The 27148-nt window shown below is 47.3% G+C and overlaps 1 protein-coding gene and 1 non-coding gene across 2 annotated transcripts; both read left to right on the forward strand.

The window, feature by feature from the left end:
* Positions 1–26862, forward strand: pdcd2l (programmed cell death 2-like). Its single transcript, XM_048546785.2, has 7 exons — positions 1–120; positions 12224–12387; positions 16464–16524; positions 17197–17546; positions 18011–18118; positions 22171–22325; positions 25364–26862. The coding sequence occupies exons 1-7, from the start codon at positions 13–15 to the stop codon at positions 25498–25500; spliced, it is 1083 nt and encodes a 360-aa protein (XP_048402742.1). The 5' UTR covers positions 1–12; the 3' UTR covers positions 25501–26862.
* On the forward strand, positions 303–375 carry trnar-acg (transfer RNA arginine (anticodon ACG)). Its single transcript has one exon. It is a non-coding gene; the product is annotated as a tRNA-Arg (tRNA).
* Positions 26863–27148: the final 286 nt, after the last annotated feature.

Consider the following 27148-nt stretch of genomic DNA (forward strand, 5'->3'; position numbering starts at 1 on the left):
CCAGCAGCCGAAATGAGCTCCACGGCCAGGCCGGGGCCTGTCTTGCTCGGGCTTCGGGACGCAGCCATCGAGACGGGAAGCCACTGTTCCTGGGAGACCAGCAAAGCGGGAGGGAGGCCGGTAGGTGGCAGCGGCAGGCGGCAGGACCCGGGGAGAGAGGGAGGGAGGCCGCGGTGTATCTGTTTCTGCTGGACGTAGGGTTCAGGAGGCACGTGACTGGGCCCCATTCATAAAAAGGGCGGGGCTTCGCGGCAATGTATGACGCTGACATTTAAGCCCACCCCGTGGTGCATTTCTACAGCGGGCCAGTGGCGCAATGGATAACGCGTCTGACTACGGATCAGAAGATTCCAGGTTCGACTCCTGGCTGGCTCGAAACTTTTTAACCAAGTGTCTTCAGTAGATGTCTGCCTGCAACAGGCCTTTTCATCTGTTTTTATTACTGAGGAGCAGTGCAAACCTTAAGAGAAAGATAACCCATGCCTTGCGTAGGTAAATGTGCATGGCATTATAGCTAGTGTATTGGGGAATGGATAACTAGCAGGAAAACAACTTTTGGAGATAAATGAGATAACGTGGGTTATTTTAGAAGCAAAGTGAGGAGCTGGATGAACACAGCAGGCCAAGCAGCATCTTAGGAGCATGAAAGTTTAGGGCTGAAACGTCAGCTTTTCTGCTCCTGTGATGCTGCTTGGCCTACTGTGTTCATCCAGCTCCACACTTTTATTATCTTGGATTCTACAGCATCTGCAGTTCCTACTATCTCTTAACTTAGAAGCACCTGCAATTCCCATTACCTTTTGCCTTATAAGGGTCTAGGCCTGAAATGTCAGCTTTCCTGCTCCTCTGATGCTGCTTGGCCTGCTGTGTTCCTCCAGCTCTACACTTTGTTATCATAAATGAGTGCTTCACTGGTTAGTGAATGGTGACTAGTGGTGTGCCTCAGGGATCAGTGCTGGGACTGCAACTGTTTATAATTTACAAAGATGATTTGGAGTTGGGGACCACGTGTGGTGGGTCAAAGTTTGTGGTGGACCAAAGTGTGCAGAGGACTGTGGAAGTTTGCAGTGGGATATGGGTAGTTTAGGTGAGTGGGTGAAGGCCTGGCAGATAGAGTTCTAATGTTTGATAAATGTGATGTTGTCCTTTTTTGGTAGGAATAACAGTAAAAGGGACTGTTACCTGAATGGTTAAAAAAACTTGCAGCCACCTGCTGTGCAGAGGGACCTGGGTGTCTTGTGTATGAATTGCAGAAAGTTGGTATGCATGTACAACAAGTAATTAAGAAGGCAAATTGAATTTTGCCCTTCATTACTGGAGGGATTGAAACAGGGAGGTTATGCTGCAGCTATATAGGCTGCAATTGGAGTACTGTGTCCAGTTTTGGTCTCCTTACTTGAGAGGATGTACCGGCACTGGAGGGTGTGTGGACGAGGATCACTTAGTTCCAGAGTTTGAGAGGGTTGGTTTTATGAGGACAATCGGAATAAACTGGGATAATATTACTCCACCAGAGTGGAAGTAAGGCCATTTGGCCCATCGAGTCCACTCTGCCATTTAATCATGGCTGATGGGCATTTCAACTCTACTTTCCTGCACACTCCCTGTAGTCCTTGATTCCTTGCAAGATCAAGAATTTATTACTCTCTGCCTAGGAGACATTTAATACCCTGGCCTCCACCGTGCTCAGTATTCTTTGGGATTTAGAAAAATTAGAGGAAATCTTATAGAAACAAACCCTTCTATGAAAGGAATAGATAAGACAGAAACAGAGCACTGGGCAGGTGAAACTGAAACTAGGGGACATGGATTTAGGACTGAATTGAGGGGGAACTTCTTCTTGGACAACCCTGTGAATGTGTGGAATTCCCCACCCAGTGAGGTAGTTGAGGCTTCCTCATTGGCTGTTTGTGCCTTTAATGCTTGCAGCATTTGCAAAATGTAAATGGGTACAGTATAATTAGGATTATGGAGAAGTGGCTGCAGAGTGACCAGGGATGGGAACTGAATGTACCAGGGTGTTCAGTTTTAGGAAGGACAAGCAAAAAGGAAGCTGGGAGAGCAGCATTGCTGGTTAAGAGGAAAATAACACAATAGTGAGAAAGTATACAAGCTTTGACAATGTGGAGTCTGAATGGGTAGAGTTGAGAAAATATTCAGGGGCAAAAAAAAACCATTAGGTGCCATATATGGAACCCCCCTGAAAAAATTGCAGTGGTGGTCAAAAATGGCAATAAACAGGAAATCAAAGATGCATGTGATATGGGAATATTGATGATTTAAGGGTGATTTTAATCTATGTAGATTGTGGCCAATTTGATTTCCCCAGTGCTGTCGAGGGAATTCCTGAAGTGTATATGGGATGGTTTTCTTGACCAATACGTCAAGGAACTAATGAGAGAGAGCAGGCTGTCTTAAACTGGGTACTGTGTAATGAGAAAGGAGTCACTGCTAATCTAGCTGTGCAAGACCTCTTGGGGAAGAGTGACCATAACATGATGGAATTTTTAATCAAGAGAGTGAGGTAGTTGATTTCTGGAGATAAGGGTGTTAAACATTAATAAAGGAAATTGTGAGGATATGAGGTGTGAATTGGTCTTGACGAATTGGGGAGAGTTAAACAAATCACAGTGGATAGGCAATAGCAAACATTCAAGGAATGCACTGAGGAACTGCAACAACTATTTCTGTCTGTTGAAAGCAAAAAGGGTAAGAGGGCTTACACAGGAAATTGGGATAGTATCTCTTCCAAGGAAGAAGCATGCAGAATGGCCAAGCAAAGTAACAAATCTGGGGATTGGGAGCAGTTTAGAATTCAGCAAAGAAGGACCAAGGGATTTGATTTAAGAAGGAGAAAACACAGTACAAAAGTAAGCATGCACGGAACATAAAGACTAATGCTAAGAGTTTCCAGAGCACTTAGAAAGTCTGAGAAAGAGATTGGTGAAGACAAATGTAGGTCCCCTACAGACATAAATGGGGGAATGTATAATAGGTGACAAAGAAATGGCTAAGGAATGAAATGCATACTCTGGCTCTGTCCTCACAAAAAGAGGACACAAATTAGATACCCCCTACCCGTAATAACCAAAACAGAATCCCCTCGTCCTCACGTACCACCCCACCAACCTCCCAATCTAATGCATCATCCTTCGACACTTCTGCCATCTACAATCCAATCCCACCACCAAAGACAGTTTTCCCTCCCCACCCTCGTCTGCCTTCCAGAGGGACCAGTCTCTCCGTGACTCCCTTGTCCGCTCCACGCTCCCCTCCAGCGCCACCACACCTGGCACTTTTCCCTGCAACAGCAGGAAGTGCTACATCTGCCCCCATCCCAGGCCCCAAGAGGACCTTCCACATCAAACAGATGTTCACCTGCCCATCTGCTGATGTGGTATACTGTATCTGCTGTACCCAGTGTGGCTCTTCTACAAGGGTGAAACCAAACGGAGGCTTGGGGACCACTTTGTAGAACACCTCCGCTCAGTTCGCAAACTGCACCTCCCAGTTGCGAACCACTTCAACTTCCCCCCTCCCACTCCTTGGATGACATGTCCATCCTGGGCCTCCTGCAGTGCCACAATGATGCCACCCAAAAGCTGCAGGAACAGCATCTCATAGTTCACGTGGGAACCCTGCAGCCCAATGGTATCAATGAGGACTTCACAAGCTTCAAAATCTCCCCTCCCCTCACCACATCCAAAACCCAGCCCAGCTCGTCCCCACCTCCCTAACCTGTTCTTCCTCTCTCCTATCCCCTCCTCCCACTTCAAGCCCCATTCCCATCTCCTACCCACTAACCTCATCCCACCTCCTTGACCTGCCCGCCCTCTTTAGACTGACCTATCTCCTCCCTACTTCCCCAGCTACACTCATCTTCACTGGCTCCATCCCTGCCCCTTTAACTTGTCTGTTTCCTCTCCACCTATCTTCTCCTCTATCCATCTTCAATCCACGTTGACCCCCCACCTCCCTATTTATTTCAGAATCCCCTTCCCCATTTCTGAAGAAGGGTCTTGACCCAAAATTGTATCAGTGACAATGGGAACTGCAGATGCTGGAGAATCCAAGATAACAAAGTGTGAAGCTGGATGAACACAGCAGGCCAAGCAGCATCTTAGGAGCACAAAAGCTTTTCGGGCCTAGACCCTTCATCTGATGACGGGTCTAGGCCCGAAACGTCAGCTTTTGTGCTCCTGAGATGCTGCTTGGCCTGCTGTGTTCATCCAGCTCCACACTTTGTTATCTTGACCCAAAATGTCAGCTTTCCTGCTCCTATGATGCTGCTTAGCCTGTGTTCATATAGTTCTACACCTTTGTTAACACAAATCAGATACCAGTTTTGTTTGTTTGAGAATGCAGGATTTGGTGAGAAGGAAGAACTGAGGGAGATCAGTATTAGTCGAGAAATAGTGCTGGGAAAGTTGTTGGGATTGAAGGCCAATAAATGCACAGGACCTGATAATCTACATTCCAGAGTTCTTAAGGAAGTAGCTCTAGAAGTAGTGGATGCATTGGTCATCTTGCAGGAATCTCTAGACTCTGGAACAGTCCCTGCAGATTGGAGGGTAGATAATGTCACTTTGATACTCAAAAAGGGAGGTAGAGAGAAAACGGGGCGTTATAGACCAGTAAACCTAACATTGGTAGTGGGGAAAATTCTCAAATCCATTATCAAGGACATTTTTTTAGTGGAGCATTTAGATTAAAGATTAAAGCACGTGGGATTGGGGAAAGTGTATTGAAATGGATAGAAAATTGGTTGGCAGAGAGGAAACAGAGGTAGGAATTAATAGGTCCTTTTCAAGTTGGCTGGCAGTAACTGGTGGGATGCCATAGGGATCGGTGCTGGGACCCCAGCTATTCAGAATATATATTAATGATTTGGATGAGGGAACAAAATGTAACGAAGTTTTCAGGTGATACCAAGTTGGATGGAAGGATGAACTGTGAGGAGAATGTAGAGATCCTTCAGAATGACCTCGACAGGTTGGGTGAGTGAGCAAATTGATGGCAAATGCAGTATAACTTAGATAAATGTGAGGTTATTCACTTTAGAAACAAAAACAAGGCAGCACATTACTACCTGACTGGCTGTGAGGGGGAGAGAGGAGTGTGCAGTGGGACCTGGGTGTCCTTGTGCACCAGTCGCTCCAGGTAAGCTTGCAGGTGCAGCAGGCGGTAAAGAAGGCAAATTGTATCATGGCCTTCACTGCGATAGGTTTTGTGTACAGGAGCAGGGATGTGTTGTTGGAGTTATATAGGGTCTTGGTGAGGCCACACTTAGTATATTGTGTGCAATTTTAGTCTTGTTTTCTGAGGAAGGATGCTTGTGCTCTCTAGGGAGTCCCACGAAGGTTTACCAGGCTAATTCCAGAGATGGCATGACTGATGTATGGGAAGAGATTGACTTGGTTGGGATTGTTTTTGCTGGAGTTCAGATGAATGAGGAGGGGATCTCATAGAGATGTATAAAATTCTAACAGGATTCGACAGGGTAGGTGCAGAGAGGATGTTTCTGATGGTGGGTGTGTCCAGAACCAGGGGTCACAGTCTAAGGATCTGTGGTAGATGATTTAGGATGGAGGGGGTTAGACATTTCCACACCCGGAGAGTGGGGAGTTCATTACCACAGGAAGTGGTTGATACCAAAACACTTTAAATATACTCAAGAAGGGGCTGGATACAGCACTTGGGGTGAACAGGATCAAAGGCTACGGGGAGAAAGCAGGATGAGGCTGAGTCAGAAGCAGAGCAGGAGGAGGCCATTCAGTCCTATCTTCTATGTTTTTAAAGCTAAGCTGGATAACTTTATGGAATAGTGAAGGAATTAAGGGTTATAGTGAGACAGTGGGTAAGTGGTGCTGAAGCCATGATCTTACTGAATGGCAGAGCAGGCCCGATGGGCCAGGTGGCCTACTCCAGCTCCTGGTTCTCATGTATGTTCACTTGACCAAGGAGAACCACCTCAGTTTTTCCAAATTAATGTCATAACATCAGAAGGTACAGAAGAGGCCCTTTGGCATTGAGTCTCTACCACCAAAGCTTTCAATTCTCTACACTAGGCCCACTGTCCTGCTGTAAGCCCATAGCCTTGAATATTATGACATTTAAGTGCCTAAGTTCTGTGTAAAAGTTTAAGATTTCCCATCTCAGCCACCCTCCTGGGCAGTGTTCTCCCACCACGAGATCTGACACCTGTCCTGGCTCATTGCCGAGCACCAAATCCAAAATGGCCTCCCACCTCGTCGGCCTGTCCACATACTGAGTAAGGAAACCCTCCTTAATGGAAACAGTCGGTGGACAGCATGTTAGGACATTTTTCCTTCCAGCAGTAACTCCGTTTCCACGCCAACTCCCCCTGCCGCCCCCAACCTTCCTCTTGTGATTCCTTGGTTTTGTTTTTTTATATAGAATCCCTGCAGTGTGGAAACAAGCCATTTGGCCCAAAAAGTCCACACTGACTCTCCACAGGCATTCCACCCAAATCTACCCTTTCTCCATAACCCACATTGCCTGCACATCCCTGAACACTACGAGCAATTTAGCACAGCCAATCCACATAGCCTCCATATCTTTGGATCGTGGGAGGAAACCGGAGCACCCGGAGAAAACCCACGCAGACAGGGGGAGAATGTGTAAACTCCACGCAGACAGTTATCCGAGCGTAGACTTGAACCCCTGGTGCTGTGAGGCTGCTGTGCCACCCCTAACAAATGTTTAATGATGTCTGAGAATGTAAATTTGGATTAGGACAATCTTGAAAGTTGCAAGTTCTCCTTTCCCAACCCAGTTATAATCTCTGCCAACCTGTCGTTGGGCAGAAGATACAAAAGCTTAAACATGTGAACCAATAGGTTCCAGAACACTGTTTTTTCCCCGCTGTTGTTAGACTTCTGAATGGACCTCTCAAGTTTCAAATCTAATGTTTATCTTGTTTCTTGTGCACCTTCTCTGCAGTTGTATTCCTCACTCTGTTCATTCACCCTATGATCTTTCTGCATCTACTGCACACAACCTTTCACTGTACCTTGGTACGAGAGACAGTAATAAATCAAATCAAGATGGAAATAACTGAACCCACATCTCTCAATGTGATAAATGACTCTAGGATGAGCAATAGCCTATAGTTGTATTGTTGCTAAACTATGTAATGTTCTAAAACTAAAACAAAAACAAATTGCTGGAGAATCTCAGCAGGTCTGGCAGTGTCAGAGGAGAGCGAAACAGTTAATGTTTCAAGTGCAGTCACACTTCTGAACTCCAGACCTGGGTTTGAACCCTGCTGAGAGATGGTGGAATCGGAATTCAATTTTTTTAAAAAAATCTGGGATTAAGAGTCTGACCATGAATCCACTGTCGATTTGTCAAGAAAACCCCATCTGGTTCACTTGTCCTTCCCTGGTATGACCTACATGTGACTCCAGACCCTCAGCAATGCGGTTGACTTTTTAAAAATCAATTTGTGGGAATGTGGGTGTCTCTGGTTGGACCAGCATTTATTGCCCTGTCCCTAGCTTCCCTTGAGAAGGTGGGAGTGAGCTGCCTTTTTGAACCGCTGCAGTCCATGTGCTGTAGGTTGACCCATAATGCTCTTGGGGAGGGAATTCCAGGATTCTGACCCAGCAACAGTGGAGGAACGGCAATATATTTCCAAGCCAGGATGGTGAGTGGCTCGGAGGGGAGCTTGCAGGGGGTGGTGTTCCCATGTATCTGCTGCCCTTGTCCTTCTAGATGGAAGTGGCCATGGGTTTGGAAGGTTCTGTCTGAGGATCTTTGGTGAATTTCTGCAGGGCACCTTGTAGATAGTACACGCTGCTGCGACGACTCATGAGTGGTGGAGGGAGTGAATGCTTGTGGATGCGGAGCCAATCAAGCGGCGCTTTGTCCTGGATGGTGTCAAGCTTCTTGAGTGTTGTTGGGGCTGCACCCATCCAGGCAAGTGGGGAGTGTTCCATCCCACTCCTGACTTGTGCCTGTAGATGGTGGACAGGCTTTGGGGAGTCAGGAGGTGTTATTCGCCATAATATCCTCACTTCTGACCTGCTCTTGTAGCTGCTGTGTTTGTGGTGAATTCAGTTGAGTTTCTGAACAATGATAACCCCCAGGATGTTGATAATGGGGAATTCAGTGATAGTAACACCATTGAATGTCAAGGGGCAGTGATTAAATTGTCTCTTGTTCAAGATAGTCATAGCCTGGTAGTTGTGTGGCACAAATATCACTTGCCACTTGGCAGCCCAGGCCTGGATATTGTCCAGATCCTGTTGCAGTTGAACATGGTCTGCTTCAGTTTCTAAGGAGTCACAAATAAAAGTCCAGCAGTGATACTGAAGACTTGTGCTCCAGAACTTGTCACAAATGGTGTGGAACATTGTGCAATCACCAGTGACCATCCCTACTTCTGACCTTTTGAAGCAGCTGAAGATGGTTGGGCTGCAGACACTCCCCCTAAGCAGCTCCTGTAGAGATGTCCTGGAGCTGAAATGACTGACCTCCAACAACCATGGCCATCTTCCTATGGAATTCCAAGTAGTTGGACTGTTCTTGATCACCTGTCCCTCAGACTCCAACCACTGGAGAGTTTGCCCCATGATGCCCATTGATCCCAGTTTTGCCAGGCTTCCTTGATGCTACACTCGGTCAACTACAGCCTTGATACCAAGGGCTGTCACTCTCTCCTCACTCTGGAATTCAGCTCTTTTGTCCATGTTTGAACCAAGGCTGTAATGAGATCAGGAGCTGAGTGGTCCTGGCGGAACCCAAACTGGGAGTCACTGAGTAGGAGCTGCTGGATAGCACTATTACTGACACCTTCCATCACTTTACTGATGATCGAGAGGAGGCTGAAGGGGCAGTAATTGGCCGGTTGGATTTGTCCTGCTTTTTGTGTACAGGACATGCCTGGGCAATTTTCCACGTTGCCGGGTAGATAGCAGTGTTGTTAACTGCACTGGAACAGCTTGGCTCGGAGTGGCAAGTTCTGGAGCACAAGTCTTCAGTGCTATTGCTGGAATGTTGTCAGGGCCCGTAGCCTTTGCAGTATCCAGTGCCTCCAAACATTTCTTCATATCATGTGGAGCGAATCGAATTGGCTGAAGACTGGTATCTGTGATGCTGGGGATCACTGGAGGACGCTGAGATGGATCATCCACTCGGCACTTCTGGCTGAAGATTGCTGGGAATGCTTCAACCTTATCTTTTGCACTGATGTGCTGGGCTCCTTCCATCATTGAGGATGGGGATATTTGTGGAGCCTCCTCCTCCAGTGAGTTGTTTAATTATCCACCACCATTCACCACTGGATGTGGCAGGACTGCAGAGCTTAGATCTGATTCATTGGCTGTGGGATTGCTTAGCTCTGTCTATCACTTGCTACTTTTGCAAGTATTCCTGTTTGGTGTCTTCAGGAATGAGACACCTCATCTTCAGGTAAGCCTGGTGCTGCTCCTGGCATACCCTCCTGCACTCTCCGTTGAATCAGGGTTGATCATCTGGCTTGATGGTAATGGTTGAGTGGGGGATATGCCAGGTCATGAGGTTACAGATTGTGCTGGAGTACAATCCTGCTGCTGTTGGCCCACAGCACCTCATGGATGCCCAGTCTTGAGTTGCTCGATGTGTATGAAGTCTGTCCCATTGAACACGGTGATGGTGCCACAGAACATGATGGAGGTTGTTCTCAATGTGAAGGTGGGACTTCGTCTCCACTAGGACTGTGCGATGGTCGCTCTTATCGATACACTCGTGGACAGATGTGTCCCTGGTAAGGATGAGGTCCAGTATGTTTTTCCCTCTTGTTGGTTCCCTCACCACCTGCCGCAGACCCAGTCCAGCAGCTACGTCCTTTAGGACCCGACCAGCTCGATCAGTAGTACCGCTGCCGAGCCACTCTTGGTGGTGGACATTGAAATCCCCCACGCAGAGGACATTTTGTGCCCTTGCCACCCTCAGTGCTTCCCCCAAGTGTTGTTTAACAATGGAGTACTGATTCATCAGCTGAGGGAGGGTGGTATGTGGTAACCAGCAGGAGGTTTCCTTGTTCATGTTTAACCTGAAGCCATGAGACTTCATGGGGTCCAGGGTCAATGCTGAGGACTCCTAGAGCAACACCCTCCCGTCTGTATCCCCCTGTGCTGCCGGTGGGACAGGACGTACCCAGGGGTGGGGATGGTGATGGTGGTGTCTGGGATATTGTCTGTAAGGTATGATTCTGAGAGTATGACTGTGTCAGGCTGTTGCTTCTCTGTGAGACAGCTCCCCAACGTTGGCACTAACCCCCCAGATGTTAGGGAGGAGGAATTTGCAGGGTTGACAGGGCTGTTTCTGCCGTTTGACTTTTCTGGTGCCTGGGTCGATGCCAGGTGATCCTTCCGGTTTTGTTTCTTCACGGCTTTATAGAGATGGGTACAACTGGCTGGCAAGGTCACTTCAGAGAGCAATTGAGAGTCACCCACATTGTAGTGGGTCTGGAGTCACATGTTGGCCAGACCAGGTAAGGATAACCAGATCCCACTAGGCCATCGCCCACCCTCTTAGCTGCACCCCCCCCTCGCCCTGGGATTGACAGTATGTACCAGTCTGGCCAGTAACACACGCATCCTGTGAATTAATAAATCCTATCTAAAATTCCATGGCATGTTCCTTTCCTTTTTGTCAACTGAAGCAGAACCACATGGTCTGAAATTACTAAAATCAACATTGCTTACAGTTAAGCAAGGTCAAAAGTCACACGACACCGGTTATTGTCCAGTGGGTTTATCTAAAGAGTAAATAAAAATAAACCTGTTGGACACTTACCTGGTGTCATGTGATTTTTGTCCTTCACCACAGTCCAACACTGGCCCCTGTAGTTCAGCAGGATAACAAATTGGATGAATCAATAAATGTACCACGTGTGATTATAACTTAATTAAATGAATCATGAAATGTCAGTTTCCCCTCCTGGTCTTACAGAACTCAGCAGCTAACTCCTATCACTAAAACAGTTGTTTTGTAGCAGGAACTGCAGATGCTGGAGAATCTGAGATAACAAGGTGTAGAGCTGGATGAACACAGCAGGCCAAGCAGCATCAGAGGAGCAGGAAAGCCGACGTTTCGGGCCTAGATTTCTGAAGAATGGTCTAGGCCTGAAACGTCCGCTTTCCTGCTCCTCTGCTGCTTGGCCTGCTGTGTTCATCCAGCTCTATACCTTGTTATCTCCTACAAAACAACTGAGATTTGTGATGAGACTTCTATTTATCTCTTCCTCTTTGTGGGATCTCACTGTGCACAAATTGATTGTCTACTTTTTTTTAGCGGGGGGGAAAAAGCCTTGCTGAATGTAAAATGCTTTGGGCCATCCTGAGAAAGTGTTAGGTGTTATTGAAATGCAAATTATTTCTTAATACAGAGATATACACTCATTCGTTAATATCTTTGGTCATGTGATTGATTCACTACCATTCCAGTGTATCAGAAACAGCAATCTGTGTTCATATAGCACCTTTTAACTTTATAAAATATTCCAAAACACTTCACAGGAGTGTTATCAGATAATATTTGAAACTGAGCCACGTAAAGATCAATGAGGCTTTTGACCAGCTGCCCTAATCTGTGAAAATCTTTTGGGAATACCTTCAAGTGGGGGAGAGAAGCGTTTTTTTTAATGAATGGAATTCTGAAACTGCATGGCTAGGCAGCTGAACGCACACCTGCCAACAGGGGAATGATGGAACCAGGTTAGACAAGAGTCTAGAATAAGGCCAGACACTTGGAGGGTTTGGGGTTGAAGGAACTAGAGAATCAGAGTGCTTTATGGAATTGAAAGAGGCTGTTTGGTCCATCAGGTCCCACTCCCACTCAAATCTACAAATTCCTTCCATTTCCTTTTGAAATTGTTGACCATCATTCACCATGATCCCAGTTCTGTGTCCTGTGTAACCTTGGAAACTCCTGCATCCAGCAGATTAATGTGTCTGCCTTGCTCTGACCTGAAAAGGAAGCATTCACTGCTTCCCTATTCTGTCATACTCCACTTCCTTGCTGCCCCTGCTCTGCTCCTTTTTTTGATGAGATCCACTAGATCGATAACTATAAGTTTCTGGCAAGCAAGTGTCCATTTCACCGTGGGCCAGGCTGATGGAAGTGAATCGAAGGGCTGAATGGCCTCCTCAGGTCAGGTGTTGTAAATTCTTACAGCGATGTAATCTTTGTGTGTCTGTCTCTCTCTATCTCTCAGGACTGTGTCCCTGGCATTACCATGCAGTATCCTCACTGTCCGTGTTGCAGTGATCGTCTTATTCACATTGTTCAGGTGTACTGCCCCCTGGAAGGCTCGGCCTACCATCGCACCATCAATGTCTTGGCTTGTTTCCGGCCGGAGTGCTGGGGGCGATCGGACAGGTAGGTTCCCCTCCATGGGGACTTGAGAAATCAAATTGGGGAACATTGCATCCACGTGATGTTAAGCAAACTTATTAAGTTTTACAGGCCATTCGGTCCAACTACTCAGTGCTGGTGTTAATGCTTGATGTAACTCACCTCCCACCTTACTACATCCCAGACTGTCCATGCTCTCATTTCTTTTCTCCCTTCAACTTAGCAGGAACTATCCCCCTGCCTGTCCCCCAAACTGCACTCCCTGGGGAATCTGATTGGCTGGAGTTCAGCAAATGAGGGGAACCTGTTAGAACATAGAAAAGTACAGCACAGTGCAGGCCCTTCGGCCCACAATGTTGTGCCGTGGAATAATCCTAATCCAAAAATAAAATAACCTAACCTATATTCCCCTCAATTCACTGCTGTCCATGTGCATGTCCAGCAGTTGCTTAAGTGTCACTAATGACTCCGCTTCCACGACTACCACTGGTAAACTATTCCATGCGCTCACAACTCTCTGGGTGAAGAACCTCCCTCTGACGCCTCCTCTATACCTTCCTCCTAACACCTTAAAACTATGACCCCTCGTGGCAGTCAATCCTGCCCTGGGGAAAAGTCTCAGAGATAATGGGAACTGCAGATGCTGGAGACTCCAAGATAATAAAATGTGAGGCTGGATGAACACAGCAGGCCAAGCAGCATCTCAGGAGCACAAAAGCTGACGTTTCGGGCCTAGACTCTTCATCAGAGAGGGGGATGGGGTGAGGGAACTGGAATAAATAGGAGAGAGCGGGAGGCGGACCGAAGATGGAGAGTAAAGAAGATAGGTGGAGAGGGTGTAGGTGGGGAGGTAGGGAGGGGATAGGTCAGTCCAGGGAAGACGGACAGGTCAAGGAGGTGGGATGAGGTTAGAAGGTAGCTGGGGGTGCGGCTGGGGGTGGGAGGAAGGGATGGGTGAGAGGAAGAACCGGTTAGGGAGGCAGAGACAGGTTGGACTGGTTTTGGGATGCAGTGGGTGGGGGGGAAGAGCTGGGCTGGTTGTGTGGTGCAGTGGGGGGAGGGGATGAACTGGGCTGGTTTAGGGATGCAGTGGGGGAAGGGGAGATTTTGAAACTGGTGAAGTCCACATTGATACCATATGGCTGCAGGGTTCCCAGGCGGAATATGAGTTGCTGTTCCTGCAACCTTCGGGTGGCATCATTGTGGCAGTGCAGGAGGCCCATGATGGACATGTCATCAAGAGAATGGGAGGGGGAGTGGAAATGGTTTGCGACTGGGAGGTGCAGTTGTTTGTTGCGAACTGAGCGGAGGTGTTCTGCAAAGCGGTCCCCAAGCCTCCGCTTGGTTTCCCCAATGTAGAGAAAGCCGCACCGGGTACAGTGGATGCAGTATACCACATTGGCAGATGTGCAGGTGAACCTCTGCTTAATGTGGAATGTCATCTTGGGGCCTGGGATGGGGGTGAGGGAGGAGGTGTGGGGACAAGTGTAGCATTTCCTGCGGTTGCAGGGGAAGGTGCCGGGTGTGGTGGGGTTGGAGGGCAGTGTGGAGCGAACAAGGGAGTCACGGAGAGAGTGGTCTCTCCGGAAAGCAGACAGGGGTGGGGATGGAAAAATGTCTTGGGTGGTGGGGTCGGATTGTAAATGGCGGAAGTGTCGGAGGATAATGCGTTGTATCCGGAGGTTGGTAGGGTGGTGTGTGAGAACGAGGGGGATCCTCTTGGGGCGGTTGTGGCGGGGGCGGGGTGTGAGGGATGTGTCGCGGGAAATGCGGGAGACGCGGTCAAGGGCGTTCTCAATCACCGTGGGGGGGAAGTTGCGGTCCTTAAAGAACTTGGACATCTGGGATGTGCGGGAGTGGAATGTCTTATCGTGGGAGCAGATGCGGCGGAGGCGGAGGAATTGGGAATAGGGGATGGAGTTTTTGCAGGAGGGTGGGTGGGAGGAGGTGTATTCTAGGTAGCTGTGGGAGTCGGTGGGCTTGAAATGGACATCAGTTACAAGCTGGTTGCCTGAGATGGAGACTGAGAGGTCCAGGAAGGTGAGGGATGTGCTGGAGATGGCCCAGGTGAACTGAAGGTTGGGGTGGAAGGTGTTGGTGAAGTGGATGAACTGTTCGAGCTCCTCTGGGGAGCAAGAGGCGGCGCCGATACAGTCATCAATGTACCGGAGGAAGAGGTGGGGTTTGGGGCCTGTGTAGGTGCGGAAGATGGACTGTTCCACGTAACCTACAAAGAGGCAGGCATAGCTGGGGCCCATGCGGGTGCCCATGGCCACCCCCTTAGTCTGTAGGAAGTGGGAGGAGTCAAAAGAGAAGTTGTTGAGTGTGAGGACGAGTTCCGCTAGGCGGATGAGAGTGTCGGTGGAGGGGGCCTGGTCGGGCCTGCGGGACAGGAAGAAGCGGAGGGCCTTGAGGCCATCTCCATGCGGAATGCAGGTGTACAGGGACTGGACGTCCATGGTGAATATGAGGTGTTGGGGGCCAGGGAAAAGTCTCACTGTTCTAGAGCTTGAACAGAAAGATACAGATTGTTGTTTAAAAAAAAAAGACTCGTGGCATATGGGCATTGCTGGCTGGGCCCAGCATTTATTTTTCCATCCCTAGTTGCCCCTTGAGAAGGTGGTGGTGAGCTGCTTTCCTGACCTGCTGCAGGCTGACCCACAATGCCCTTCGGGAGACAATTCCCAGGATTGTGACCCAGTGACAGTGAAGGAACGGGGATATATTTCCAAGTCAGGATGGGGAGAGGCTTGGAGGGGAGCTTGCAGGGGGTGGTGTTCCCATGTCTGCTGCCCTTGTTCTTCTAGCTGGAAGTGGTCATGGGTTTGGAAGGTGCTGCCTGAGGATCTTTGAGTTTCTGCAGTGCATCTTGTAGATAGTACATGCTGCTGTTGCTGAGTGTCGGTGGTGGAGGGAGTGGATCCTTGTGTATGTGGTGCCAATCAAGTGGCTGCTTTGTCCTGGATAGTGTCAAGTTTTTTATTGAGTGGTGGGGCTGCCCCCATCCAGGCAACTGGGGAGTATCCCATCACACTCCTGACGTGTGCCTTGTAGACAGTGGGCAGGCTTTAGGGAGTCAGGAGGTGAGCTATATGCTGCAATATTCGTAGCCTCTGACCTGGTCTTGCAGCTCCTGTGTTAATGGGTGAATAGATCTTGATGTCTTATCGCTGCTCTTTAAAGGTCGGAGGAAAATACCAGCAGGCGATCCAGCCACTGTGGGGATCTCATTGAGAACCATGGTCTGGGATAAAACAAACTGTTTGGAAAAGTGCCCGTTAATCCAGGAGACACCGCATCGATCTGTTAAAGAGAAATTGTTTCTGACTTAACTCTTTGAAGTTGTAGAGCATTGATTTCAGTCTGAGCTGTAGACACCATTCAGAAGGGAATCAACAAAATGCCAAACAGATGCTTTTTCAGTCCATTGGATTTCAGGGAGAAAGGATGAGATGGATTTAGAGGTGACTGGAACAGGAGTAGCGCTTCCTGCTGGATGGCAGTTAATGATCAGACCATGCCAACTGTAGAGAATTGTCCCACTGTCTTGGCCATTGATTCTGTGGCGTTTTCTTCAATTTCTCTGACTTATGTTTTACTGTGTTCCCTATCTGGCTTTTTCACTCTTCAGTAAATTCTGAAAATTACTGATTGTTATGAAGCAGAAGGAGACCATTTGGTCCATCATGCCTGTCAGCTCTTTAAACGAGCATCATGACCCCATGCCAGTCTCCTGCCCTTGCCCCATAGCTCTGCTCACCATTTCTATCCAAATAACTAAAAAACTTTAAATAACCCTCTAATATCCTCTCTAATGCCTCAGTTGAGCCTGCCTGCCACACCGTTTGAGGCAGTGCACTCCAGACCCTCACCTTGCTGGGTTAAATAGGTTTTTCTCCCATTGCACAATTTAGTATCACAGCAGTTTTACACAGTTTGTAACGTGGTCTCCTGAATCTGCCTCTGAATCCCGTTCATCACTTGGTCAGTTTCCAGTCTCCAGGTAAACAGGTTTGGGTGGTGAGGGGTTTAATGACAAACCGAATGAAGGGGGTGAACACTGCAGACTACATTTAATGGTCTCACCGTTTGTCCTACAGCTGGAAGGTGCTGCGCTCCCAATGCCTGGAGACACCACACAATCCGGAAGTGACCACGAAGGTGAGTATTTGTTAAATCCCCTCTCACTGCGTCTCTCCAGCTCAGTGAGGAGCAATCTCACCCCAACACTCAAACCTGTCCTGCAAATCAGGAGCTGACTTCAGGAGGGCCAGTGCTGGGGGAGTGCCCGCAGTAGGGTGGGTAGGAGGGCCAGTGCCCGTGGGAGGTCAGAGGGCCAGCCTTGGGCAGCACCCACACATCTCCATCCCTGCTCCATTGTGGGTGGTAGCATGAGAAGACATCCTGCCATCTCTGGGCCTATGGAAGCAGTGGGGGTAGTGGCAGCAGAAAAAGGAGCAGATTGTCCTTGAGCGCTGGACGATGTTGGATGGTAGTGACTGGAGGAGCAGAGAGGGTGAAGGTTTCAGAGAGGGAAAGATGAACTTTTTGAAGCTGTTGCTGTTTTAGAAACATCAATTTAATATTAATTTATTCAGTGTTTCACCTTTCTCTACAAGTTAATTTATTCTGTAATATAAGATGGTGCTGGAATGTTGTTGTCACTTGTACCTTGGTCCAGTGAAAATGTTAAATAAATGGGAATCTCATGCCATTGTGCCCAACCCCACACAGGTTGGTCCAAGGGATTGTTGTGTTCTGTTGCAGTATATTTTGGGATTGTGTGATGGTTGATGTGGTGAGAACCTTCTTACAATCTGTGTTTGTTTGAAGACTGCTCCTGTACCTGTGACAGTGAAGGCCTGGTGTCTTGATGCTGATGACTGGGGCATGGACGATACCTTGGGGTCCAACACCAAGGACTTAGTGCAGACCCCAGACCCTGTCTCTGAGCAAGGGGTCAGGGAGCAGACGACCCGGTTGGAAGCCCTCTGTCTGCTGGAGGAACCTGAGGGCCAGGGGTTGGTCTCTGAAAGCCCAGTGCCACAATTCCAGCCATTCTACATCAGTGTGGTGGAGGAGGAAGATTCCCAATCACAAAGCAGCTTCAGCCATGAGCAGGAGCTACTGCTGGAATACCAGAGGAGGGAAGGTGTCTGTGTGGAGCAGCTGCCTGTCTCAAGGTGAGAGATTGAATCGAAATGAAAAACTAAAGCAGTAGAATAACGCAGCACTGACCAGAGCCTGTGACAGTTTGAACAGGGTTAGCCAGGGAAAATAATTCCACTTGGAGCTGGAGGGCTAGAACCTGGGGCTAATCACAAACTCAGGAGAATGTCCCTTTACCTGGAGAAAGTGGGGAACATCCAAGCCTCTTCCTGTGCATCAGACTGGGGAGAGGGGCCTGCATGGCCCCCGGGAACTGTGTGACAGGCTGGAGAGGGGGGCCTGAACGGCCTCCCCTTGTTGCTATGTTTGGACAGCTTTGGGATCTTATTGACGTTCCTCACGTGGTACTAGAACACGCTCACCCGTGAGCCGGGCCAGGCTGGAGAGGGCAAAGGACTGGCCCCCTGGGGATTGAGAGAACTGTGGTCCTGAGGCCAGTATGTAAGACTTGTGTAATATTTGTTGCTTCTCCCCTCAGCTGTGAAGGGCCTCCAGAAACATATGAGAAATGTAAAGTTCAACATGGGGACACAACGTTCGCCAAATTCATGAAACGCATTTCTAGCTGCCCTCAACAGATTTTACGGTGAGTCAACGCCCCAGAGTCCTAGTAGGGTAAGAGGGCAGGAGATCTATTAACCATAAATACTGACACTATCAAATACCACACCCTTTAATTTTCAATGGTAATTTAGTTTGATTTGTGGTTAAATTGTTTAAAAAGTGATGGAAATTTGAGCTGCAGAGGGATAGAGTTGTTCAGCATGTGGGAATACAAAGAACAAAGAAAATTACAGCACAGGAACAGGCCCTTCGGCCCTCCAAGCCTGCGCCGATCCAGATCCTCTATCTAAACCTGTCGCCTATTTTCCAAGGACCTGTATCCCTCTGCTCCCTGCCCATTCATGTATCTGTCCAGATACATCTTAAATGACACTATCGTGCCCACCTCTACCACCTTCGCTGGCAACGTGTTCCAGGCACCCACCGCCCTCTGTGTAAAGAACTTTCCACGCATATCTCCCTTAAACTTTTCCCCTGTCTCACTTTGAACTCATGACCCCTAGTAATTGAGTTCCTCACTCTGGGGGTGGGGGAAAGCTTCTTGCTATCCACCTAGTCTATACCCTTCATGATTTTGTAGACCTCAATTTCCGTCTTTCTAATGAAAATAATCCTAATCTACTCAACCTCTCTTCATAGCTAGCACCCTCCATGCCAGGCAACATCCTGGTGAACCTCCTCTGCACCCTTTCCAAAGCATCCACATCCTTTTGGTTATGTGGCAACCAGAACTGTACACAGTACTCTAAATGTCCTATACATCTGTAACATGACCTGCCAACTCTTGTACTCAATACCCCGTCCGATGAAGGAAAGCGTGCCATATGCCTTCTTGACCACCGTATTGACCTGTGTTGCCACCTTCAGGGAACAATAGACCTGAACACCTAGATCTCTCTACATCAGTTTTCCCCAGGTCTTTTCCATTTACCGTATAGTTCCTTGTTGAATTGGATCTTCCAAAATGCTTCACTTTGCATTGGCCTGGATTGAACTCCCTATCTGGTACATGGGAATGTCTTTCAAGTAAACTGAGGAGTTGGGGAAGTGTGAAGTTGAAGGTCTAGAGCATTACCAGTGATGGGAGGGCGTCACTACAATAAGATCTGTTTACATACGTCCCTGCCGTCTATATAACCAATACAAACATTACAACACGGAGTGAGGTTCCTGGCACAAGCGCTCAAAACTCCCTAATACATAAATTGACAATAATTCACCAGAACCAAAAGTTTGTGACGCATTCCCTTATTGCCCAGGGCTGAGACAGTGTTCCTCACCAGTGTAGTTATGTTCTAACAACGTGACGCAGTCGAAGTTTAGAAAGAAAGCACTTGCATTTATGTAGTGCCTTTACTAATAACAGGACATTCCAAAGCACTTTGCAGCCAATGAAATAGTTTTTGTAGTGGAGGTTGGCAGAGTGAACTGACCATTTGAGATCCACTCCTTCACTTATTGTCACAAGGTTAGAAGTTGCTGAGGGAGGTGATATTCCTGTCATATCTGGCTGCATTTAGTTTAATATCCGAAGTACGTCAGCCAGGTTTCTTCTGGTTAATAAACAATAACTAGTTTACTACAAACAAAACTGATTCGAGTAACAATGCAAGTGGTTGGTTGCTTGAAAACCGTGGAACAAGCCCTGCCCTTACTGCTAGGCAAAACCAGGAGAGCAGCTCCCTATCAAGAGCTGCTGTTCTGGAATGTTATAGTAGTCCGATTGTACTGTGTAACCCAGAAAATGGGAATGAAGGAAAAGCAGATTTCATTATAACCGGCACTCTGGAACTTCTTGTTTTATTCACTCATGGAATGAGGGCATTGCTGATCAGGCAGCATTTATTGCTCGTCCTTAATAGCCCAGAGGGCAGTTCAGACTCAACCACACTGCTGTGGGTTTGGAGTCCCATGTGGGCCAGACCAGGTAAGGAGGGCAGGTTCCTTCCCTAAAGTGAACCAGATGGGGTTTTCCTGACAATTGGGAATGGATTCATGGTTGTCATTTAGGCTTTTAATTCCAGATTTTTAAAAGTTGAATTCAAATTATCCACCATAGTGGGATGTGAACCTGGTCCCCAGAACATGAGCTCAGTTTCTGGATAAATAGCCTCCTGATGATACCACTGGTCAATTGCCTCCCCTCAAATGTATGAGCTATGGCTGCTCATTTGTGCACAGTAAGATCCCACAAAGTGTGGAAAATTTGTCTGTCATGTTAGTTGAGGAAAACATATTTTTACCATGAGGGATTTTCCATCTTTGCCTCATGATAGTGGCTGCATAGTACGTACATAGCTTTAATCTCGTCCACATTTGTTAACTTGCACAGTGAAGCAGCCTTCCCACACTACCTCAGTCAGCTCTGTATTTCAGTCTCCAATCTACTGGGCCACTGTGTTCTGGGTATGAGCCAGAGCTGCCACTGATCGATGGACCAAAGAAAGATTCTGCTCAGAGTCAGTAATGGGGTCTGACCTGAGGACATTGCAGTTTTCCTCTTAGTGGGCGGAAAAGCATCTCTTTCCACTATCTCCAGTTCGTAGAACCCCTGCAGTGTGCGAACAGACCATTTGGCCCAACACTGATCTCCAAAGAGCATCTCCATCCCCAACCCCAGCGTTTCCCATGGATAACCCACCTACGCCCCTGAACACTATGGGCAATTTGCCACTGTTACTTCACCCAACTTGCATGTCTTTGGACTGTGGGAGGAAACTGGAGCACGCAGAGGAAACCCAGGTCCCTGATGCTGTGAGGCAGCAGTGCTAGCCACTGAGCCACCATGCTGCTCTGTTATTCCAACACCCCCTGCACTGAGCTCCCACCATCAGCTCAATCCAAATGCTGCTGCCCATGGCCTGGCTCTATCCGAGATGCCCTCTCCCACCATCCCCTGGTGCTCACTGATTTATGGGCTTCTGATCCTGCAATACCCCAACATAGAACATTACAGCACGGTACAGGCCCTTCGGCCCTCTATGTTGTGCTGACCTGTCATACTGATCTCAAGCCCATCTAACGTACACTATTCCATGTACGTCCATATGCTTATCCAATGACAACTTAAATGTACCTAAAGTTGGCGAATCTACTACCGTTGCAGGCAAAGCGTTCCATTCCCTTACTATCCTCTGAGTAAAGAAACCACCTCTGACATCTGTCCTATATCTTTCACCCCTCAATTTAAAGCTATGCCCCCTCGTGCTCGCCGTCACCATCCTAGGAAAAAGGCTCTCCCTATCCACCCTATCAACTCTCTGATTATCTTTTATGTCTCAATTAAAAACTCTCCTCCTTGTTTTCAAATTTTCCAGTGCTTCATCCGTCCCTACTCTACAGCCCTCTTCCAACCCTCAGATCTTTGCACTCCTTCAGCATTCCCAGTTTTTGTTGGTGGCTATACATTCAGCTGCATGGGTCTTGTTTGTTATTCCCCTTATTTGTTCACGGGATGAGGGCGTCGCTGGCTAGCCAGCATTTATTACCCATCCCTATTTGGCCACAGTCAACCACATTGCTGTGGGTCTGGAGGCACGTGTAGACCAGGTGAGGATGGCACCCTTGTTCCCTAAAGGGCATTAGTGAACCAGATGGGATTTTCCGACAACCAGCAATGGATTCACGGTCATCAAGACTTTTTAATTCCAGATATTTCTGAATTCCAATTGCAGCAGCTACCACAGTAGGATTCGAACCCAGGTCTCCAGAACACTACGCAAGTCTCTAGATTAACAGTCCACTGAACACCACTAGGCCCATGCCCCCTTGTGTTCAGGAATTCCCTCCATAAAGTCCACCTCAGTCCCTTCCTTTTTAAGGAATTCCTTCAAACCTACCTCAGAGGGAGATTAGTCCCTTTTTCTCTAATTCTTTCACAATGCCTCAGGGTGGAAATCAGTTGGATCCACACTGCTCAGAGGCTGTTTGTGAAGCTTCAGTTTATGGTAGGGGCTTTATAAATGCCAGTTGCTGTTGGTCTGAATTACTGCCATAGCATTGTATTGGTTGGTCAGTACACGGTGACCTGACAACTCTTTTTGTTTGATTTTTGTGTTGATATTGTGTCTCCAGGTATTGCTGGAATGGTAGCCCACTACTGCTGTCCTCACCCCCACTGGGGCTTGAGTCAGCCACTGCTGCGTGTGAGCTCTGTGCCAGTCCCAGGGTGTTTGAGTTCCAGCTGATGCCCGCTCTGGTTAACATGCTGAAAAGTTCCAGCAGCCAAGGTAGGTGCCGGTAGCTGGGAAATTGGTGCCTGAACACAATGGTTGCCGAGTCTGAGCTCTGTCTCATTCTGTTTATAATGCAGATGCTAAAGAAGCTAAAGAAAGATTTGTATCTAGACAACCCTAACCCTCCCTATAATGATTTGAAGTGTGGTCACTGTAGCATCAGAAACAGTGAGATTATTGGGTCACAAGATGCATGAGCAGGAGTAGGCCCTTGAACCTGCTGTGTTATCCTATGATGTAATGGCTAACCTGATTATAGAATAGAATCATAGATCATAGAATCCCTACTGTGTGAGGAAACAGGCCCTTCAGCCCAATAAGTCCACACAGACCCTCTGACCATCCCACCCAGATCCATAACCACCTCTTTTCACACATTCATGAACTCTACAGGCAATTTAGCATGGCCAATCCACCGAGCCTGCACATCTTTGGACTGTGGGAAGAAACAGGAGCACCTGGAGGAAATCTACACAGACATGGAGACTGTGCAAACCCCACACAAACTTCCCTTAACTCCATTTATACATGCCCATTCCTCACCTCAAGAGACTGGCAGAGTTTCAGGAGTATCACACACTTGTACAAGGTCAAGCTTTTGAAAGACTGACAGGAAAAGGCCACTCTGTCCTCTCCCCTGTGATAGCTCCCTGCAATTGCTATTCTGTCCACTCAGATCTGGTGTATACCCTCCAGTCAGACACGAGACACAAAACACCTTCAGGATCCCAAGATGGTTTTCTGCCTTGAGTTTCGGATGAGGTATTAAACCAAAGAGCTGACTGGCCCCTGGGGTTGATTGTAAAAGATCCTGTTGATCTGCCAAGGCCGGATTTTGAAGGAATGTGTTCTCCCCCAGGTTTATCCCTCAACCAGCATCATTAAAAGCAGCTGTGCACAATTTGACTGCAACATTTCCAAACCTTGACTATCGAGTAGTTTGGACAGTACTGAGTTTGTGCCTGGCGTTAGGGAAATGTAAGTCCTTCACCCTGTCTCACAGGTTAAGAAGAGGCATTTCTGATTGTGACTGAGATGATTTTTCCTTCATCAATGAAGCAGATGAAGTAACCTGAAATTTTCCCTTACCTTTTCTGAAATATCAGAAAAGGTAATTGGTTTCAGAGAAGTTGCACAAGGGGCATTTAGTTGTGTGGAGCATGTGGTACTGTACTGATATTCAGATTTAGGAGCAGAAGTAGGCCATTCGGCCCATAGAATCTGCTCTACCACTTAATGATATCATGGCTGAAACCACTTTCCTGTTTTGCTGCCCCCATAACCCTTGATTGCATTATTGATTACAAACCTGTCCAGTTGTATTGAATATGTTTAATGACACACCCTCTGTGAGAAACAATTCTTTAGAATCACTCCCCTCAGAGAAGAAATTCCTCCTTATCTCCAATTTTAATTGCTGACCCCCCCCCCCGCCAAGTATTCCACATGCCCTAACTGAGTTCACCCAAACCCCAGCAGCTCCTAATACCAAGCCCTGTTGAACACAGAGACCCTACTAGCGACATGTCTGTCAACTTATCAAAATGAAAATGCTCCTCCTTTTTAAATCCCTCTAGGGACATCTGCCCCTATTTTTCCCCCTCTGTATTTGTCTAACAAACCCTCAGCCTTTGGAGGTCTCTGCAGCTCAGACCACCTGCCTGAATTCAGTTCAAACCCCTCCATTGTGCTGCTGTACCTTCAGTTCTGGAAATTCCTCCTTAAAACTCACCACAAATTTTTAAAAGTCTGATTTACACTTCTACGCTTTACACGTGCTCCTGACATGTTGCTATGTTGATTTGAGATTCCCTACAGTGTGGAAACAGGCCCTTCAGCCCAACAGGTCCACACTGCCCCTTGAAGCATTCCCCCCCATAACCCACACCCCTGAACACTGCAGGCAATTTACAGTGCTGTGTACCTAACTGTATATAATGTTGGTGATATTGTAATTTAAGTTGCACTTCCATCGACAGCCACTGAGTGACTCTGTCCTTCAGCCAGACTCCTGTTTTTTAAGGGATAACAAAGTCGCCAGCGTCTACAGTTCCCATTATCTCCTGTTTTTAAGGAACAGCTTCTGCCATTTCTCTGACATTTTTTTTAAGCTAACTGGCCTGTAGATATCTGCTTTCTACCTCCCTCCACTTCTGGCTAAAGGAGTTATTTAGTTATTTCACTCTATCGGAAACTGCTCCAAATCCAGTGAGTGATTTCCATTTTCTCCAAAGTAGCAACTGTCTCTCCAGCTACGAATTAAAAGTGTAAAGTTAGTCAGGGTACTCAATCCCTGCTGCCAACAATTTACTCAGTAACTACCCACATTGTCATAGTCTTACCAGACCAAAGGGCTGCTGCTCTCATTAGACAGAGATGGATGGTGCTGGTTTAACTTGAGGGGCACCACTCCTTGGGCAAGGGGAGAGGTTGAGAAGGAGTGTCCTTCATGGTAACATCAGCTGGTGCAGGAACGGTACCCGCTCTGTTCACATCACTCTGCATTGACAAACCAGTATCCAGCCAACTGAGCAACTTGACCCCCCCCTGTCCCTGGTGATTATAATTTTCATGAGCTCCAACCCCCTTCCCACCCCAATTTCCTGATTTATCGAGGCTTTTGGGATGTTGCTTGTATCCTCAGTGAAGACAAATGGAAAATAAAATTAATCTGCCAATTCCTTATTTTTATATTATTCATTGTCCAGGCCCCTTCCTCTCTGATCAACGTTCACTTTTTGTTTACTTTTTTTAGAAACCCTTGCTATCTATTATTTTTAGAACTAGTTCTCTCTCATGCTCTGTTTTCCTCTTTCTTAATCTTTGGATAAAACAGCACAAGGGAGTAATTTTCTGACCTCCCAGTTACACCTTTCCTGTTCGCCCCTCCTACTACTCCAATCAGATCCATGCCGTTCCCAAGATGGGCTGAATGGCCTCCTGATAACCTGTATTCTATTCCTTTTGACTTTCAGCTAGTAAGGAATGATTGATTATTTTTAATGAAGTTACAAAAACGATTCTTTTTGCAGAGTGGACTGTGGAGTTTGGGACAGTGCTGATCTACACGTGTCGGAGGAGCTGCTGGACTCCCACTAGCCACACACCAGTGGAGGAACATGCTTTTGTGCAGGCAGATCCAGACCAGCATTTCTTTAATAGGCATTGATCACTAGTGATCTTGTTCAAAATAAAACCAGAGTCTGATCTGAAAAACCTGCCGTCCTGCTCTTGGAATGAAGTTGTGACAGGCCTTGGCTGCAATTCGACATATGGACACCAGGTGGCTATGCAGTCCCCACCATAAGGGAGACTTGTATTTCCGTAACACCTTGCATGATTGCAAAGATTTCAAAACATTTACAGCCAATGAAACAACTAGCTTCAGTAACAACACAACTGATCCACATGCCCTAGTTCCCACAAACAGTGTGATGACCTGCATTCAGAGTCGTCCAGCACAGAAACAGACCCTTTGGGCCAACTTGTTTGTGCCAACCAGATATCCTAAACTGATCTCATCCTGTTTGCCAGCAAGTCCTATTCATGTACCCATCCAGCTGCCTTTGAAATGTTGTAATTGTACCAGACTCCTCCACTTCCTCTGGTAGATTGTTCAATACACCCACCATCCTGTCTGAAAAAAAAGTTGTCCCCTTAAACTTATGCCCTCCTACACTTGAGAAAAGACCCCAACTATTCGCCCTATCCATGCCCCTCATGACTTTATAAACCTCTAATAAGGTCACCCTTCAGCCTCCAACACTCCAGGGGAAAGTAGCCCCAACCTAATCAGCTGCTCCCTATAGCTCAATCCCTCCAACCCTAGCAATAGCCTTGTAAATCTTTTCTGAACCCTTTCAAGTTTCACACCATCCTTCCCATTGCAGGGAGACCAGAATGCAGTATTCCTAAAGTGGCCTAACCAAAGTCCTGTACATCTGCAACATGACCTCCCATCTCCTATACTCAAAACACCCTCTTTCCCCACCTTGTCTACCTGCAACTCCACTTTAAGTTACATTTAAGTGCCATTAATTGAGACTTAAATATTGGTAGAAGACAGTGGGGAGAGCTCCTGGCTATAATCCAAAACTACATCATGCGATCTTTTACATTTTTAGGTGGGGGTGGGGTATGAAGTTTGTTTAATGTCTCAGCTGAAGATAGACCCTCAGACAGTACGGCACTCCTTCAGCACTTAAGGGTGTAAAGGCGGCATTTGACCAAGTGTGGCATCAAGAAACCTGAGTAAAACTGGAAGCAGTGAGAATTGGAGGAAAGTTTTCTGCTGGTTGGAGTCATAACCTGGCACATAGGAAGATGGTTGAGGTTAGTGCAGGTCAGTCATCTCAGCTCCAGGACATCTCTGCGAGTGTTCCTCAGGGGAGTGTCTTTGGCCCAACCATCTTCCGCTGCTTCATCCATGACCTTCCCTTCACCATTATTAAACAGTGGTACAGTTCTTATTTTTCATTATAGTTTAAATATTTGGCCATGTTTTTAAGAATGTGTTTTGTTTTATAATAAATGGATGATGTGAGTTTGTTAATGAAACCTGGTGAAAGTCTCTTTCCTTCTAGAAAAGGGAGAGAACTGGCTATTCTATTCCGAAGATTGAATCAAAATATTTCTACCTGTGATGTGACGTCTGGAGTAAACAGGCTTGAGTAACAGCACATTCCTCTCATCATAGACAGAACAATACCAACTCCTCATTTCCCTAGACAGCAGTCCGAGGTTAAGTCAGTTTGTTTGCAATGTGATTGATCCATGGATAAAGTTCCAAACTCCTTCATCAATGACCACCACTGCTT

This window comes from Stegostoma tigrinum, chromosome 16 (assembly GCF_030684315.1).
Source record: "Stegostoma tigrinum isolate sSteTig4 chromosome 16, sSteTig4.hap1, whole genome shotgun sequence".
NCBI classification, from domain to species: Eukaryota; Metazoa; Chordata; class Chondrichthyes; order Orectolobiformes; family Stegostomatidae; genus Stegostoma; species Stegostoma tigrinum.